General features: G+C 39.7%; 1 protein-coding gene across 3 annotated transcripts in view; it reads left to right on the forward strand.

Moving 5' to 3' along the window:
• The window catches only part of RNLS (renalase, FAD dependent amine oxidase), a 280,639-nt gene continuing 263,083 nt past the window's right edge, over window positions 1–17,556 (forward strand). Inside the window, exons 1-4 of one of the 3 annotated variants that reach the window (XM_018041534.1) lie at window positions 198–421; window positions 1,297–1,402; window positions 2,012–2,154; window positions 12,150–12,308. In XM_018041534.1, the coding sequence (XP_017897023.1) occupies window positions 304–421; window positions 1,297–1,402; window positions 2,012–2,154; window positions 12,150–12,308 (526 nt within the window). In that variant the 5' untranslated portion in view covers window positions 198–303. Of the gene's footprint in view, window positions 422–1,271; window positions 1,403–2,011; window positions 2,155–12,149; window positions 12,309–17,556 lie in introns of all 3 variants that reach the window. The other 2 variants (XM_018041536.1, XM_018041533.1) reach the window with 2 other exon arrangements.

The following is a 17,556-nucleotide window of genomic DNA, read 5'->3' on the forward strand; positions in this document are numbered from 1 at the left end:
CTCACGCTCTAATCTATATGATTTACAGGTTTGGGGGGCGAGAGGCAGGTTGGAAATCACAGCTTATCGGATGGAGCCAGACGATCCTTGAAGACCAAGAGGAAGGCCAAGATTTGCTGGTCTTCAACGCTGATCATTCTCTCAGCTCGAGTCGCCTCCTCTCCGCCCCCTGCAGGCCGACCAGGGAGCTGCTCAGGGGCCGAGTTGGGCCGGGAGCACGGAGCCTACAGCTCTGGCCCGCTGGGCTGTGGCGGCGGTTCCCCCGGCTGCAGGCCGGCCACCCGGGCGCGGGGACAGCGGGCCATGGCGCGGGTGCTGATCGTGGGCGCCGGGCTGACGGGAAGCTTGTGCGCGGCGCTGCTGAGGAGGGAGGCGTCCAGTCCTCTGCGCCTCACTGTGTGGGACAAGGCCGAGGATTCAGGTGGGTCGTTTCCGGACGGAAGCCAGGGAAACGAAGCCGGCGGGGGCCTTCTCCGAGGAAGGCTCGGGGGAACACGCAGCAGGTCGGCGGGCGCCGGTCACGTGATCGGAGACTTCCGGCGCCCGGGACGGCCAGAGGAGTGGGCGCGAGTTGGGGCGGCGACCCAGGCCGGGCGGTGGGGCGGGTGGGGGCAGGGCGGGGCGCCGGAGCGCTTCCCTGGGAGGCCTGAGCGGCCTGGGAGGCATCCTGACTGGAGTTTGCAAAGCTTGGGGCTGCCGCTGTCAGCAAGAAGTGAATTTTTTTCCTTGGCTGCTCTGTATCCTGGCAGCTTTCTTTAGATTACGAGAATCCTCCAGTGCCCATTGACCACGACTTTCCGAAGATCTACTTGAGAGAATCCTGTCACTCTCCTGAAGCCTGACAGCAAGAGGGAAAGCATCCGTTGATTCGTTCATTCTGACATTTCATTCATTATTTTGTTTTCTTTGGTCCTTTCATTCATTCCCTTTTTTCAGATCAGTAGTAGATGCAGCAGGCACAGTGCTGAAGGCTGCTGTATATTCATGTGTCCTTTTAAAAAAATATCTCACACCCCCTGACTGAATTGTCTCTGTTAATTACTTCCTAGCAGTGTTAGATGACAAAACCTTGAACTTAAAAAACAAACAAACAATTTTTTTTAGATTTCTGGAATCTGGAGAAAACAAGATTTTAAAATGTATTAATTATTATGACATCTAAAAGTAAAAAAAAATTAAAAATATATTTTCTGAAACAGTTCTAAGTTATCCATTGGTGTAACCTGGAGTGATCAGTGTTAATTGTGAAATATTCATTTTAATATATTAAGATATTTTCCTGGGGACTAATTCAAGGAGGAAGAATGACTACAGCCAGCAGTCCTCATAATCCACAGAGCACAGTGGACTTGGGTGCCCAGTACATCACCTGCACTCCTCATTATGCCAAAATACACCAAAGGTGAGTTAGTTGAAAGGAGTGGTATCAAGCCTTGCTGGTTGAGGATGTAAAAAGATACAAATCATCCATTTTTAACAGAGTTAAGCTTTGACTCTTGTAATATAGTGAAATTATATCATCATCATCATTGATCATAATGTTAATAGCAATAAAAGATTCACATGAGTAAAGTGGGAAAACTGCAATACATGCCTCTCCAATTGTGAAGATCAGGTGAGATGTTATATGGAATATGGCAAGGGCTCAATAAATAGCAGTTAACTATGTTGGTGTTGAGAAAGACGACAGATGACTGTGATGGAAGTCAAATCTTAACCAGATTTAAAATCGGTGTAATGAATACTGTTCTGTTTATTTTCACTGACTTTAATTTAAAATATATGAGAAAGTAGACCTTTGACTACGGTCAGCAAAAGACTATGGATTCTCAAAATATTTCCATTCTTCACCAAAAGTATGTCTTATTAACAGAAAACATATGTTGAGTTGTTTATAAGAAGATTTCTAGGTTTTATTTAGGATTATAATCTTGAAGAATTGTTTGAAGAGAGTATAATGTTTAGAGCTAAGTATAGCATATAGTTACGTTATCCATTTTGATTTTTTCAGTTTTTATGATGAATTGTTAGCTGGTGGCATTTTGAAGCCTCTGACCTCTCCTATTGATGGAATGGTGATAAAAGAAGGAGATTGTAACTTTGTAGCACCTCATGGAGTTTCTTCAATTAGTAAACATTACTTGAATCAATCAGGTGAGAATAAAATTTTCTCTGCCTTCTTTTAAAGTAAGCATTTTAAACTAAAAGTTATATACATAATTAAATATTAATACTGTAAGTAAAGTTATAAAATAGATGTTCTCCTATGCACCACTCAATAGCTGGTTTTCTTCCCCTAAAGCAATCACTGTTTCCTATATATGCTTCCAGAAAAATGTTTATGCATCTATCTCTTGCTCTATGTGACTATCTCTATTTCCCTATTCATAGACATTTGTATATATTCTTTTTTAAAACATAGATGAGATTATTTTATATAAGCCATTCTATGCTTTATTTCATCTATGTTTATAACAAACCAATCTCTATCTCTGTCTCTCTACCTATGTCGATGTCTATCCTATTGATACTATCTCTCTGGAGAACCCTGACTAATATATAATCATTGACTGAATCTTATCTTTGGTCTATTTTCATATCAGCAAACTCAGTGTTCTTCATTCTTTTCAATGCCTGTTCAGTATTACATGTTATTTATTTAACTGTTAACTTTCTGTTAAGTATGTAGATTGTTTGGGGAGTTAGGGATTGTTTTGCTTTATGCTAGTATCAATATTGCTGCAATTTCTAACTCTGAGACACTTTTGAAAGTATATCTGTAGGGTTAGTTCCTAACAGTATAGGAGGGGTGTCAATAGTTTGTGCATTTTTTATTTAACTAAGTTGTGTGATCTATTCCTATCAAGGAATATATCATCAATAGTAAATGAAAACATGTCTTTCTGTACATCTTGATATTATGGAAAATAAAACTTTTTGCCCATATGATGGGTTGAAATGATATTTCCTTGTGTTATGATTTGCATTTACTTAGTTATGAGTGAGTTTATGCACCTTTGTTTTGCTAACCAAGTCTGTGTATTTTTTTCTGTAAATGTCTTATAACCTTTGCCTAGTTTCTATGAGGATTTTCATATGTTTTAATGTATGAGTGTTTAAAAATGGACTTTTTTGAGACTTTGTATTATTTAATAAGCTATATCTAGAATAATTACTGTTTTGGACTACATCAAATATTACTTGGGCATCTCTGGTGGCCCAGATGGTAAAGAACCTGCCTGCAATGCAGGAGACATGGGTTTGATCCCTGGGTTGGGAAAATGGAGAAGGGAATGGCTCCCCACTCCAGTATTCTTGCCTGGAGAATTCCGAGGACAGAGGAGCCTGGCAGACTACAGTCCATGGGGTCTCAAAGAGTCTGACATGACTGAGCGACGAAGCATAGCACAGCACAAATATTACTTATTGTGAAGCCTGAGAATCCCAATACTGGGCATGAGAGAAGGCAGTGAGATTGAATATACAATATGAGGACACAGTAAATACCATTCCAGGCAAGGCCATTTCTTCATCTAGGATTTAGAATATTCTGGTGTAGTCATCAGGATTTTACAGAAAGAAACAGAACTGAAAGGATATATTTATATAGATAGGTAAATTTATTGTACAGAATTAGCTGATGTGATTTTGGAGGGTGGCAAGTCTGAAGATCTGCTGGGTGAATTGACAAGCTAGAGATCCAGGAGAGCTGATGGTTTAGTTTCAGTCCAAAAGCCTGAGACTCTGGAGAGCTGAAGGTACAGTTCCAGTTTCGGTGCTGGCAAGCTCAACACCCAAGAAGAGCAGATGTTTCAGTCCAAGTCTGAAGGTAGGAGAATGAAACAGTGTCCCAGTTCAAAGGCTTTCAGACAGGAAGACTTTTTTACTGGTGGGAGGGTCAGCCTTTCTGTTTTATTCAGGCCTGTGACTGATTGGATGATACCCATCTACATTAGGTAGGGCGACCTGCTTTATTCAGTCTACCAATTTAAATATTACTTTCTTCCCAAACACCCTCACAGACATACCCAGAATAGTGTTTGCCAAATATATAAGAACCTCCTGACTCAGTCAAGTTGACACGTAAAATTAACCATCACAGATGGTGACACTATTTGTATATTTTATAGATTGTCATCAGCTTCATATATTGCCACCATATAACTTTTTAAAAAAGTCTCATTTCCATCATGACTTTACTTAACCCAAATTAGATGTACATACATATTAGAATCTCCAAGTACTTACTAATTGTATTATATATCTAGCCATCCATATATGCATAGGTTAAAGTGTCTGCCTGCAATGTGGGAGACCTGGGTTTGATCCCTGGATCGGGAAGATCCCCTGGAGAAGGAAATGGCAACCCACTCCAGTATTCTTGCCTAGAGAATCCCATGGACGGAGGAGCTTGGTGGGCTACAGTCCATGGGTCGCAAAGAGTCGGACACGACTGAACGACTTCACTTTCACTTTCTATTCATTCAATAAACATTTGCTGAGTGCTTACTATATACTGTTTTAGACACTAGTGATACAGGAACCAAAGTACCTGCCGTCATATAGCTAAGGGACAGTCCTTGAATACACCACACCTACACCCTTTTTGTGTTAGGTGTTTGGGGTAATATATGGGTTTTGGTTTTCTTTTGCTTTGGAAACTCATGGGAGAAGAGGTCATATTTAATTATTTGTAGCTCACATAGAATCTAATGGTACCTGGTATATAGTAGGCAGGTATAAATGATAGAGATTTAGATTTCTAATACATATATATGTGTGTGTGTGTGTGTGTGTGTGTGTGTGTGTGTGTGCTTAGTCACTTCAGTCATGTCTGATTCTGCAACCCTATGGACTATAGCCCACCAGGTTCCTGTCCATGGCAAGAATACTGGAGTGGATTGCCATGCCCTTCTCCAGGGGATCTTCCCCACCCAGGTATTGAACTCCGTGTCTTTTACATCTCTTGCATTGGCAGGTGAGTTCTTTCCCAGTAGTGCCATCTGGGAAGCCCTATATATAAATATACATATATTTATTCATTGTAGTTTAACCAGTTCTTCCTAAAAACCTCTTTTTACTTTGAATTTAAACAGTCTCTTGAGAGCATGAGTACTTTAGATTTTCTTATCACTATGTGAAATATTTAAGTAACTTTTAAAAAAGAATTACATACTAATAGTTGAAAATTTGGAAAATACAGAAAAATAGCAGGGAAAAGTATTCGCAATAATATGTAAGTCAGCTGTAAGTTCATTCTCTGACATACTTTCAGCTTTTTAAAAAAATAATTGTTATATAATTGAGTTCAAGTCCTACATAATTTGAGTGTATATAAACTTCTTCTTAGTTTATTTTTACATTATCTTTGTAATGTTTCAAGAGGTCTTTCCACCCACTACCCAGATCTATTATTAGAGATTTTATAAACCGTCTATACCATTTAAAATTTTATAATTATATCCATTCAAAAAAGTGTTAGTTACACAGTTATGTCCTCGTGGACTATAGCCCAACAGGCTCCTTTGTCTGTGGAATTCTCCAGGCAAGAATACTGAAGTGGGTAGCCATTCCCTTCTCCAGGGGATCTTCCATACCTAGGAACTGAACCCAGGTCTCCTGCATTGCACAGGGATTCTTTACTGTCTGAGCCACCAGGGGAGCCCCTAAATCCCTTTAAACATTCTTTAAACTTCTTTAAATCTTTCTTCCTATTAATGGCTCCTATCCTATTTTAGTATTTTCACAGTGAAATTTGAGAGAGTCCCTGGAGTCAGAATGACCTGGATTCAAATTCACATTCTACCACACTTTCCTAGTTGTGTAATATTAGGAAAGTGTTAAAATCTGTACTTTAGTTCTTTCACTGGAAAAATGAGAGCACTAACAATACCTACTACAAAGTTTGGTGAAGAATAAAGGATATAATCCACCCATTGCCAATTCAAGCAAATAATAGCCCATATACTTAAAAATCTCTTGATAAATGTTATCTTAAAAAATAATCTTCTTAAATGAAGCTGATCTTTACATGTGCTCAGCATATAGCAACCCAAATTGCCAGGTCATTCCAAAATATACTTTACATTTTGGAATCAGTTGAGTTCACACCCCTACAATCTTGTGATACAGTTTTATTTAGTTTGCGGCCAGACTTCCAAGGAAATTATCTGTAAGGGGTATGTCCAGTCAGGTATGCTTTAGAATAGGTTCAAATCTCTAAAGCCAGTATTTAAATAGACCAGTTTTCCAGAAGGAGTGGTAAAGGGTAGGAGGAAATAGGCACATGCTACTTGTCTTCTGTTCTCATTTATTGTTTCATGTGTTCACATTAAGCTTATTACAGAGAAAACTGTTTATTGGCATTAATTTTACCCACTTCCTGTTTTCCCAATTAATGCTGCCTTCGAGTAAATAAAATGTGATTTTTCTACTTTTCTGTTTTATTTATTTATTTATTTATTTGTTGTCATTGTTGTAGGAGTAGGAGAAATTCAAGAGAACAAAAACTACTCTATCATTTGTTAAAAGCTATTTATCTGATGCTGTGTTAGGCATTTAGCATACATCATTTCTAATTATTTTATAGCCATTCATAGTAGTTATCATTATCCTCATTTAGTAATGAGAAAAATTAGACTCAGACAAGTTAAGTACATTGCTTATAATGGCTTAACTGGTAAGTAAGACGCGAGCACTCTCTTTAAGGTGACCCTGTTGTCATTTCCTTTGGAGGATTCCATGGAGGACAATGAGAAGGCCTCAAACCTCTGATTTAACATCTTTTCCTTCCTGGTTTTTCCCCTACAGTTTGAGAGGATGCTCCCATCCCACCCTGGTTCAAGAGAACAGACTCATAGAGCCCTTTCCCTGGGCCCCATCTTTTACTGATTAGTCTCTGCCCCAGGGGGAAGGAAGGGGCTACCAAGGAGTCTTGCCATTTTATTTCTTTATGCACCCAGGAAGATCAGTCACATGATGGTTCCTTCTGTGACATTTGAACAGTGATGAACCAAATCCTTTTGCTTTTGAATAAGGCCCATGTTATTAAATCATTCATAAGAGGATGAATTTAGTTTCTAGGACAGGGTGAGCAGCTTTATTTGGTTTGGCCTTGTGGCTCAGCTGCTAAAGAATCTGCCTTCAATGTGGGAAACCTGGGTTCTATCCCTGGGTTGGGAAGATCCCCTGGAGAAAGGAATGGCTATCCACTCCAGTATTCTGGCCTGGAGAATTCTGTGGACTGTATGGTCCATGGGTTGCAAAGAGTCAGACATGACTGAGTGACTTTCACTTTCATTTCTCCATAAGAAGAACTATTGCTGTATTTAATCTGTTTTTATTTTGCCATCTACTTCAAAAAGGGACATGGACTAACAATTGAAAATCAATGTGGACAACATATTGGTTTGGCCAAAAAGTTCATTGGGATTTTCCATAAGCTGTCATGGAAAAGTCTGAACAAGCTTTTTGGCCAACTGGAATGATTTATTAGAAAAGATAGTTTAATTTGCAGATGCTGTCAGCTAGTGTGATTTCTTTCTGGCATTATTTAATTTTATCATATTCTCCCTTTTTACTTTTGTGTTTATTTTCTTTCTAAAATTAATGTAAGGGAATTAAGCCTGGGCAATTCGGTCTTAAAATGGCTCCTAGGCAGGTGATCATGGCACTCATCCATAATAGTGTCTTTCAGAGAGAAAGTAGAGGGTAACCTGGGAGCCTTGGTTAAGCACTCTGCAGTGAACTTTAAGCAGTGCTTATAGTTAGACACTGCTTACTGGTCTATTTCAGTAGTTCTGAACTGAAACCTGTTTGTAGGAAATTATTGGAGAAAGATAAGTTTAGATTCTCTAACATGGAGGGGCTTCCCTGGTGGCTCAGATGGTAAAGAACCTGCCTGCAGTGCAGGAGACCAGTTCTATCCTTTGGTCAGGAAGATCCCCTGGAGAAGGTAATGGCAACCCACTTCATTGTTGCCTAGAGAATTCCATGGACAGAGGAGCCTGGCAGGCTACAGTCCCTGGAGTCACAAAGGGTCGAACATGACTAACACTTGTGCCTAACATTTTCTAACATGGAGGAAGGCAGGGGATAGGCATTGAATAAATACGTAACAGAAACATATTTGCCTTTGTAAAATGGTTAAAATTTCTTTGTAGTTTGATATCTTTGTAGCTCTCTGGAGATTTAAAAAAAATTTTTATGAAATATGTGCTGGGGAAACAGTGGTAAGTAAAACACATTGAACCTCACCTTTGTTAATGTAGAGCATAGTTGGAGGGAACAACAAAAACTAATTTCAGGTACACAAAAATGTACATAATAAATGCTAAGAAGAAAAAGTGAGAGCATTATGAGTGAGCTATAGTAATAGGACCTAAACTAACGTGCGCCTGAGAAGAATGAGAAAGGGGAGATGTGTCAGGAAAAGCATCTCTAAGAAACTAATGTTTTCATAGATGCTTGAAAGGTGAGCAAGAGTGAACTAGGCCAAGAGCTGAGTGGTGAGAATTGCATGCAATGGGCATATCAAGTTGAAACTATTCTCAAGTAGGAGGAAGACGGTACATTTATGGAATGAAAAGATCATTGTGACTGGAGGGTAGTAAATGAGGGAGAAAACAGTAGGTGAAGTTCAAGAGTAAGGCAGGGGCCAGATCATAAGAGGCTTTGTAAACACTATTAAGATTTTATACTTAATCCTAAATACAGTGAGAAACCTCTGAAAAATTATATGTAACACAGGGACATGGTGACATTTACTAAGCTCAGACTGAAAATTTTTATGGCTGTTTAAAATTTTCTGGCTGTTTAAAAATGATCTTCCAGAGCCTTACATTTGGTTGTGTGGTCCTTTCAAAAGTTATTAGTTACTTTCACAAGGAAATGCACTTTCCCAGAAACTTGAATCATCACAATTGCAAAGGAAAACTTCCTGGTTAGAGCAGGTATACCACTGCCCCTAATTCTTGGAAAATGAGTGGCTTTGCCAGTTTCAGTGTTAGATTTGGGTCTATTTATCTACCCCCGTGGTTCTCACACTTGAATGTGCATGGTAACAAACCTGGAGGCTTCTTAAATGCAGACTACTAGGCCTGATCCCCAGATTTTGATTTAGGTCTGAGTTGGGATGTGAGAATTTTTGTTTCTAGCAAGTTCCAAGGTGCTTCTGGTCTGAGGTCCAGAGAACCGTGGTCCTAGAGAACCACGGATAGTCATCTTGCAGAACTCTTCAGGACCACTGGGATATATGTCTAAGGCATTTTACTGGATATGAAGAATTTCTGTTAATAGTTGGTGTAGTTCACTTCTCTTAACCACACCCTCCTAGTGACCACCAAAAACAAAACCAATGTAATGCTGTTTTCAAAGGGAATATTATGTAAAAATGCAACTGAATAAAGTTTATAAAGTCAGTTGACTTACTTGAAGTCTGGATCAGGGCCAGGACTAAAGAGAGAGGCACGTGAGGCAACTAAGTCAGGGGAAAGACATCCTGAAGAAACCAAAGAGAGGGAAGTGGAGCCGCTCTGGCTGGAGTAAAGGGAATGGTGGGTGTGAGTTCAAAGCGCCGATTATTTGCACCTTCTCTAAAGAGGGGCCTTAGAGAAACCTTCAGGCAAGTTGACGGAGAAGGCGATGGCACCCCACTCCAGTACTCTTGCCTGGAAAATCCCATGGACAGAGGAGCCTGGTAGGCTGCGGTCCATGCGATTGCAAAGAGTTGGACATGACTGAGCAACTTCCCTTTCACTTTTCACTTTCATGCATTGGAGAAGGAAATGGCAACCCACTCCAGTGTTCTTGCCTGGAGAATCCCAGGGACGGGGGAGCCTGGTAGGCTGCTGTCTATGGGGTCACACAGAGTCGGACATGACTGAAATGACTTAGCAGCAGCAGGCAAGTTGGAACGCTATTTACAAATCCTTGCTCTAATTCTTTGAACAGAATGACTCTAATTGCCTCAAAGAGATTGAGGGCATCAGTCCTTCTATTTGCATTTGATTTTTAAAATTTGTAATTACTATATTATAGAGTTATTCAAGGGAATATGAAAGATATAATGGTGTATGAGATCTAGAGAAGACCTGACAGGAGGAGCCCAAGAGTGCTTGGGGATTGATAAGACATATCTAGGGCTTCCCAGGCGGCACTAGTGGTAAAAAGCCTGTCTGCCAGTGCAAGAGATGTAAGAGATGTGGGTTCCATCCCTGGCATGGCAAGATCCCCTGCAGGAGGGCATGGCAGTCCACTCCAGAATTCTTGCCTGGAGAATCCCTGGGCAGAGCAGCCTGGTGGGCTACAGTCCATAGCGTTGCTAAGAGTCAGACACAACTGGAGCGACTTAGCAAGGCATATATAAAACGTAGAGATACTTTGAATCAGTGTCTGAGTGAGAGGTAAAGGCAGTGATTATGGAGATGAGAAGTTCACACTGAGCTACAGTAGCTATGGAAAGGGAGCTTCATGCCAAGGTTGGGCTTAAGCTGGATTCTTAGTAGCTAGGAATATGAGATGTCACATTCAATGATGGACATGATCTTTTAGTGTCTTTCTCCCCCCCTTTATTCCATTTTCATTTATTTCCTTTCTATTCATGAGGCCAAATAAAAGTAGATTTATTTTAAAATGAAAGTTTTCTGAAAACTAGAATGTGAAGGTAAGAAGTAGTATACCAAGGGACTTAATGATCCAATTATATTTTCCTAGCTTTCAGTTCATAATTCATTCTTTTAAACATATATTGATTAAATACCTCTGTTCCCAGTACAATACTTTTTATACTATATAGCATATTCAAAAACAGAGACATTACTTTGCCGACTAAGGTCCATCTAGTCAAGACTATGGTTTTTCCTGTGGTCATGTGTGGATGTGAGAGTTGGACTGTGAAGAAGGCTGAGCGCCAGAGAATTTACGCTTTTGAACTGTGGTGTTGGAGAAGACTCTTGAGAGTCCCTTGAACTGCAAGGAGATCCAACCAGTCCATTCTGAAGGAGATCAGCCCTGCGATTTTTTTGGAAGGAATGATGCTAAAGCTGAAACTCCAGTACTTTGGCCACCTCATGCGAAGAGTTGGAAAAGACTCTGATGCTGGGAGGGATTGGGGGCAGGAGGAGAAGGGGACGACAGAGGATGAGATGGCTGGATGGGATCACCGACTCGATGGGCATGAGTCTGAGTGAACTCTGGGAGTTGGTGATGGACAGGGAGGCCTGGCGTGCTGCGATTCATGGGGTCACAAAGAGTCGGACAGGACTAAGCGACTGAACTGAACTGACACATAGAAAAAATAAGTGTAAACTCATGGAGCTTACAAATTAAAAGAGAATAAAATATCAATCATATAAGTACTCAAATAATTATTAAAATATATTTGTGATAAGTGCAAAGAAGGGAAAGAGAGGATATTCCAGATTGTATTTTTCTTAATTTTGATTCTTCTTAATTAAGATAATTGATCTATTGATGAGACTTGGATTTTGCTTACAGAGATACTTTTTCAGGTTTAATAGGGAATATCAATATTTTTAATAAGGAATATTACCGGAGAGAAGAATCCTTAACCACCTTTACTAAGATGTATACTTGCTCCACCAAGATAGTGATCTTTATAGTCAGAAGGATGTGGATTTAAATCATGGCATGACAATTCTAAATCTGTTTCCTTTTCTGTGAAATGAATTAGTATAATGTATATCTAGTGTTTGGCATCGGAGAAGGCAATGGCACCCCACTCCAGTGCTCTTGCCTGGAAAATCCCATGGACAGAGGAGCCTGGTGGGCGGCTGTCTATGGGGTTGCACAGAGTCGGACACAACTGAAGCGACTTAGCAGCAGCAGCAGCAGCAGCAGAGTTTGGCATAGCCTTGGCATACAGTAGATGATTAATGAAAGATAGCCATGGTTACTGTTGTTTTTAATTGTAGCAGTATTTTTTTCCCCCAGCAGGCATTGACAGGGAAATCTAACAGTACCGGAAGGGAGGGAGTCCCATTACATGAGATAGAAAGTGAAGCCCAGGAAGCTGTAGAAGATGAACCTCACATTCTACTCATCTGAATGGATCCAGTTTGTGACTTCTCTTCCCCCTCATTCGCATGGAAAATCCTGATTATGTGAGCATGGTTTTGCTTTTGGAACAGGTGCTGATATCTGCTTCAGACAATGTGTGACTCAGATCAATTTGAGAAACAACAAGTGGGAAGTCTCCAGGGAAACAGGCTCCTCTGAGCAGTTTGATATCGTTGTCCTCACGATGCCCGCTCCTCAGATTCTGCAGCTTCAAGGTGACATCGCCAACTGTGAGTCTCAGCCCGTGCTGTTTACCTCAGGGACTGGGCTTTCTCTGATCTGAGTGAATTCAGCTTATGTGTCTTAGCAAAGGGTAGATATGGGTTCTACTGATTTGCATGTTCTAAAAACAGATACTACGGCCTGGTTCATGGTACTAGTCTAGGTCAAACTGCAATCCAGATTTTTTTCAAAAAAATTAAGAATTGAGTATTCCTCTTTTTGTTCTTGCCTTTAAGAAGTAAATATTTTTGAGGGAGATGTAGTAGTCTGACCCAAAAGAAGAACAGTCTCTTTGTGGCCATTCTGGAAAAAAGATTTTTATGATGTAAACATTCATTATGGGACAAACATGGTAAACTTTATCTTGACTTGTTCCTGAGTGTGAGTCTCAGGTTCTTCCGTGACTGAAATTTGTTGGGACTCACCCTTTACCTGACTGCTCCCACCTCTTTTCATAAAAAACAGCTTTGAGACTAATTTGCATACTATACAACCCATCCGCCTAAAGTGTGTATTTCAATGGCAGTTATTTCAGATATCCAATGATGTGAAACCATTCCCACGGTCAGTAGCTCTCACTTCCATCCCTCCATCTTCCATCCCTGCCCCCAGCTCTAAGCAGCCAATACGCCAGTTCCTGTCTCTACAGAGTTCCCTGCAATCTGGATTCTCAAGCTTTTCTATAGCTCTGCTGTGCGTCTGCCTGGGCCAGGTTTAACTGATTATTCCCCGACCTTCATCACGTTTTGAGTGAATCTGACACATCAAAGTCATTGATTTCTGGATGATACTTCATGTTGCCTTGAATTCCATGAGTTGGAACAAAACAGAATCTGGTGATGGTAGCAAGACTTCAAGGATGTGACATGCCTATACCTTCTGACTTTGTTGCGTGACTGAAGGTGACATTGGGTTTGATTGAGAAATGGCCTTTTGTCACCATTAGAAAGAAACCCGGCAATAAGTATGGTTTCTAGATCTTAGATGTAGAACTGTAATAGAGCTTGTTCTCTGAGTAAGAATGGAGCTGGATATTTCATCTTGAAAGCAGTTTGAGTATCAATTCTACCATGCAGTAACAGTATATAGCTTCTTTTCCAGTACAGTGTCAGATAGGAATATAAAAAGGATTGAAATATTTATTAGATGGCTATAGGCAAGCTAGAAAATGAACGTCAAAGATCTCTTTCATGCGTCTATATCTAGTGTGCTGCCAAAGTCACTTTAAAGTAGGATAATTTATTATCATGGATTCTGTAAAAATTGAATTGATTTTGAGACCATGTTAAATAACATACTGTAGCATTTAACTAAAACATGGTTATTGGTCAATGTATTCAGTTGTGTTATAAATTGCATATTCCAGTTTTTAAAGCTACATAGCTTTGTATGTGAGGAGAGACCCTTCAGTGTTGCCTTTAAAAAATATTTCTCAATATTTGTATTAAATGACATACAAAATATCACACCATGACATAGACTGAGTCCTAAGATGTTCAAGGGCCTGCTAATCAATAATTTTATTTAGATCATCTATAATCTTATTGTTTGAGTGGCTGAACTGTGTTGGGCTGAGAGAGATAACTTAATTCTACTATTACTGGATTGCTGGTTTCCCGGGGTTTGGGGAGGTGAATTTTGCTTTATGAATTTTGATACTATATTATTTGACTCATAATATGTCTCCATTAAAATTATACCCTTTAACTTAAATTCTTTCTTTAGAGTCATTTTTATTTTATTTTGCTTTCACATCAACTTTGACTGATAAGTAAGATGTTTGTTCTTTTAATTTGGTACATTAAATTGGTCTGGTACATCCTTTTTACTTTAGCTTTTTGGAGATATTTTAGAAGTACTTTTTTATTTGTTTATTTTTGAGTCCAGTAATTTCATAAAGATATATCTCATTGTTAATAGCTTTGTATCAGTTTTTCACAAATTGTGTTATTCGTTTTTTATTTGAAGATTCAGCTTTTCCCTTATTTTCAGTTCAGTTTCCTTTTAATACTTAAATGACAGTTTATCTTTGTTCCATTTATTCCAATCCCAGAGTATCTTAAAAAATTCAGTACACAAATATCTGCCGTTTGTCTCAACTCAGTTTCAAATTTGGTCTTTCTGTTATTTTTTACTTTCTATTTCTAGCCTTCCTCTATGTCATCCATGTTGCTTCAAATGTATTCCTTTAGCTCCCTTCCTTGAGATGTTGTTTCAGAGAGGTCATAGATTTCTTCACTGTTTTTAGGGCATTCATTGCCTGAGTATTTGTTGAACTAATCTGCTTCCTAAGAAAATATTTTCTAATATGTCTTTCCTCAGCTTATTTGTTAGTGTCTATTGTGTTCTATCAGAGATTGTCTTCCTTTCCTCTGCATAGGTTCCTGCCTAATAACTATTCATCTTTAAACAGGGCCATTTCTGTCAATTGGTGAAACAAAGTGAAGACCAGACATTTCAGTTAAAGTATGTTCCACAAATTTTGTAAATATCTATCTGTGAACTATTAAATGCTAGTGATCATTTTATTTACTAACGTGGGAAGATTTTTAAATATTTTTAAGTTAAAAAGGATAAAAAGATGCATCGCTTTTTCTTGTGTCTACCAAAAATAGTTTAATAGCATTGTTACTGCTTTGAGATGATTTTCATTTTCTTTATTATACTTTTTTGAACAGTCATAACTTTGAAAATAAAGGTAGTTTATGCTTACTATAAAAATGTAATGTTTACACCATTTTAAAAGTGTATCTTGCTGAAAAGGAAATAGATCTTTTTTTCCTTTTCTTTTTTAGTGGTAGGATACATAGGCTCTTTAGGGTTTTTCCAGGTGGCTCAGTAGTAAAGATCTGCCTGCCACTGTAGGAGACGCCAGAGACTCGAGTTCAGTCACTGGGTTGGCAAGAACCCCTGGAGGAGGAAATGGCCACTCACTCCAGTATTCTTGCTTTAAAAACCCCATGGACAGAGGAACCTGGTGGGCTACAGTCTGTGGGGTCCCACAATCTCTGGGGCCCCAAAGATCTGGATGTGATAAGAGAGAACATATAGGGCTCTTTGTGATGAAAAAGATTAAGAATGATTGACTTAGTACTTTTGACTGAGGGCAAGGATCTTTGGGGTGTTGTTCCAGCTCAGTCCAGAATTGGCCTTCATGCAAATAATTCTGTGTTTACTTCGTTGTTATGAAATAACCCACTGTAGCAGTAAAGGTTAAAAACAGAATGTTCTAACATGACCCTTGAATACCTGTGGGTCTAAAACAAAGGGATTAAAAACATGTGATTCTCTTTATGTTATAAATCTCAATAAGGACCTCAGTATGAGAAATTAGTGTCATCTCTCTGTTTTTGGAGAACCTTAAATAGTGTTGCTTGCTTGTTCAGTCAATTCAGTTCCATCTGTCAGTCGTGTCTGACTCTTTGTGACTCCATGGACTGCAGCAAGGCAGGCCTCCACGTCCATCACCAACTCCCGGAATTTATTCAAGCTCAGGTCCATTGAGTTGGTGATGCTAGCCAACCATCTCATCCTCTGTCATCCCTTTCTCCTCCCACCTTCAGAGTCTTTTCCAATGAGTCAACTCTTCACATGAGGTGGCCAGAGTACTGGAGTTTCAGCTTTAGCATCATTCCTTCCAAAGAACACCCAGGACTCATCTCCTTTAGAATGGACTGGTTGAATCTCCTTGCAGGCCAAGGGACTCTCAAGAGTCTTCTCCAACACCACAGTTCAAAAGCATCAATTCTTCGGCTCTCAGCCTTCTTCACAGTCCAACTCTCACATCCATACATGACCACAGGAAAAACCATAGCCTTGACTAGATGGACCTTTGTTGGCAAAGTAATGTCTCTCCTTTTGAATATGTTATCTAGGTTGGTCATAACTTTTGTTCTAGGGAGTAAGCGTCTTTTAATTTCATGGCTGCAATCACCATCTGCACTGATTTTGGAGCCCCCCAAAATAAAGTCTGACACTGTTTCCACTGTTTTCCCATCTATTTCCCATGAAGTGATGGGACCGGATGCCATGATCTTCGTTTTCTGAATGTTGAGCTTTAAGCCAACTTTTCACTCTCCTCTTTCACTTTCATCAAGAGGCTTTTTAGCTCCTCTTCACTTTCTGCCATAAGGGTGGTGGCATCTGCATATCTGAGGTTACTGATATTTCTCCTGGCAATCTTGATTCCAGCTTGTGCTTCTTCCAGCCCAACGTTTCTCACGATGTACTCTGCATAGAAGTTAAGTAAGCAGGGTGACAATATATAGCCTTGATGTACTCCTTTTCCTATTTGGACCCAGTCTGTTGTTCCATGTCCAGTTCTAACTGTTGCTTCCTGACCTGCATAGAGGTTTCTTAAGAGGCAGGTCAGGTGGTCTGGTATTCCCATCTCCTTCAGAATTTTCCACAGTTTATTGTGATCCACACAGTCAAAGGCTTTGGCAGAGTCAATAAAGCAGAAATAGATGTTTTTCTGGAACTTTCTTGCTTTTTCCATGATCCAGCAGATGTTGGCAATTTGATCTCTGGTTCCTCTGCCTTCTCTAAAACCAGCTTGAACATCTGAAAGTTCACGGTTCACGTATTACTGAAGCCTGGCTTGGAGAATTTTGAGCATTACTTTACTAGCATGTGAGATGAGTGCAATTGTGTGGTAGTTTGAGCATTCTTTGGCATTGCCTTTCTTTGGGATTGGAATGAAAACTGACCTTTTGCAGTCCTGTGGCCACTGCTGAGTTTTCCTAATTTGTTGGCATATTGAGTGCAGCACTTTCACAGCATCATCTTTCAGGATTTGAAATAGCTCCACTGGAATTCTATCATCTCCACTAGCTTTGTTCATAGTGATGCTTTCTAAGGCCCACTTGACTTCACATTCCAGGATGTCTGGCTCTAGGTAAGTGATCACACCATCGTGATCATCTGGGTTGTGAAGATCTTTTTTGTACCGTTCTTCTGTGTATTCTTTCCACCTCTTCTTAATATCTTCTGCTTCTGTTAGGTCCATACCATTTCTGTCCTTTATCGAGCCCATCTTTGCATGAAATGTTCCCTTGGTGTCTCTAATTTCTTGAAGAGATCTCTCGTCTTTCCCATTCTGTTGTTTTCCTCTATTTCTTTTCATTGATTGCTGAGGAAGGCTTTCTTTTCTCTTCTTGCTATTCTTTGGAACTCTGCATTCAGATGCTTATATCTTTCCTTTTCTCCTTTGCTTTTCAATTCTCTTCTTTTCACAGCTATTTGTAAGGCCTCCCT

The sequence above is a fragment of the Capra hircus genome, chromosome 26 (assembly GCF_001704415.2).
Source record: "Capra hircus breed San Clemente chromosome 26, ASM170441v1, whole genome shotgun sequence".
Lineage (NCBI taxonomy): Eukaryota > Metazoa > Chordata > Mammalia > Artiodactyla > Bovidae > Capra > Capra hircus.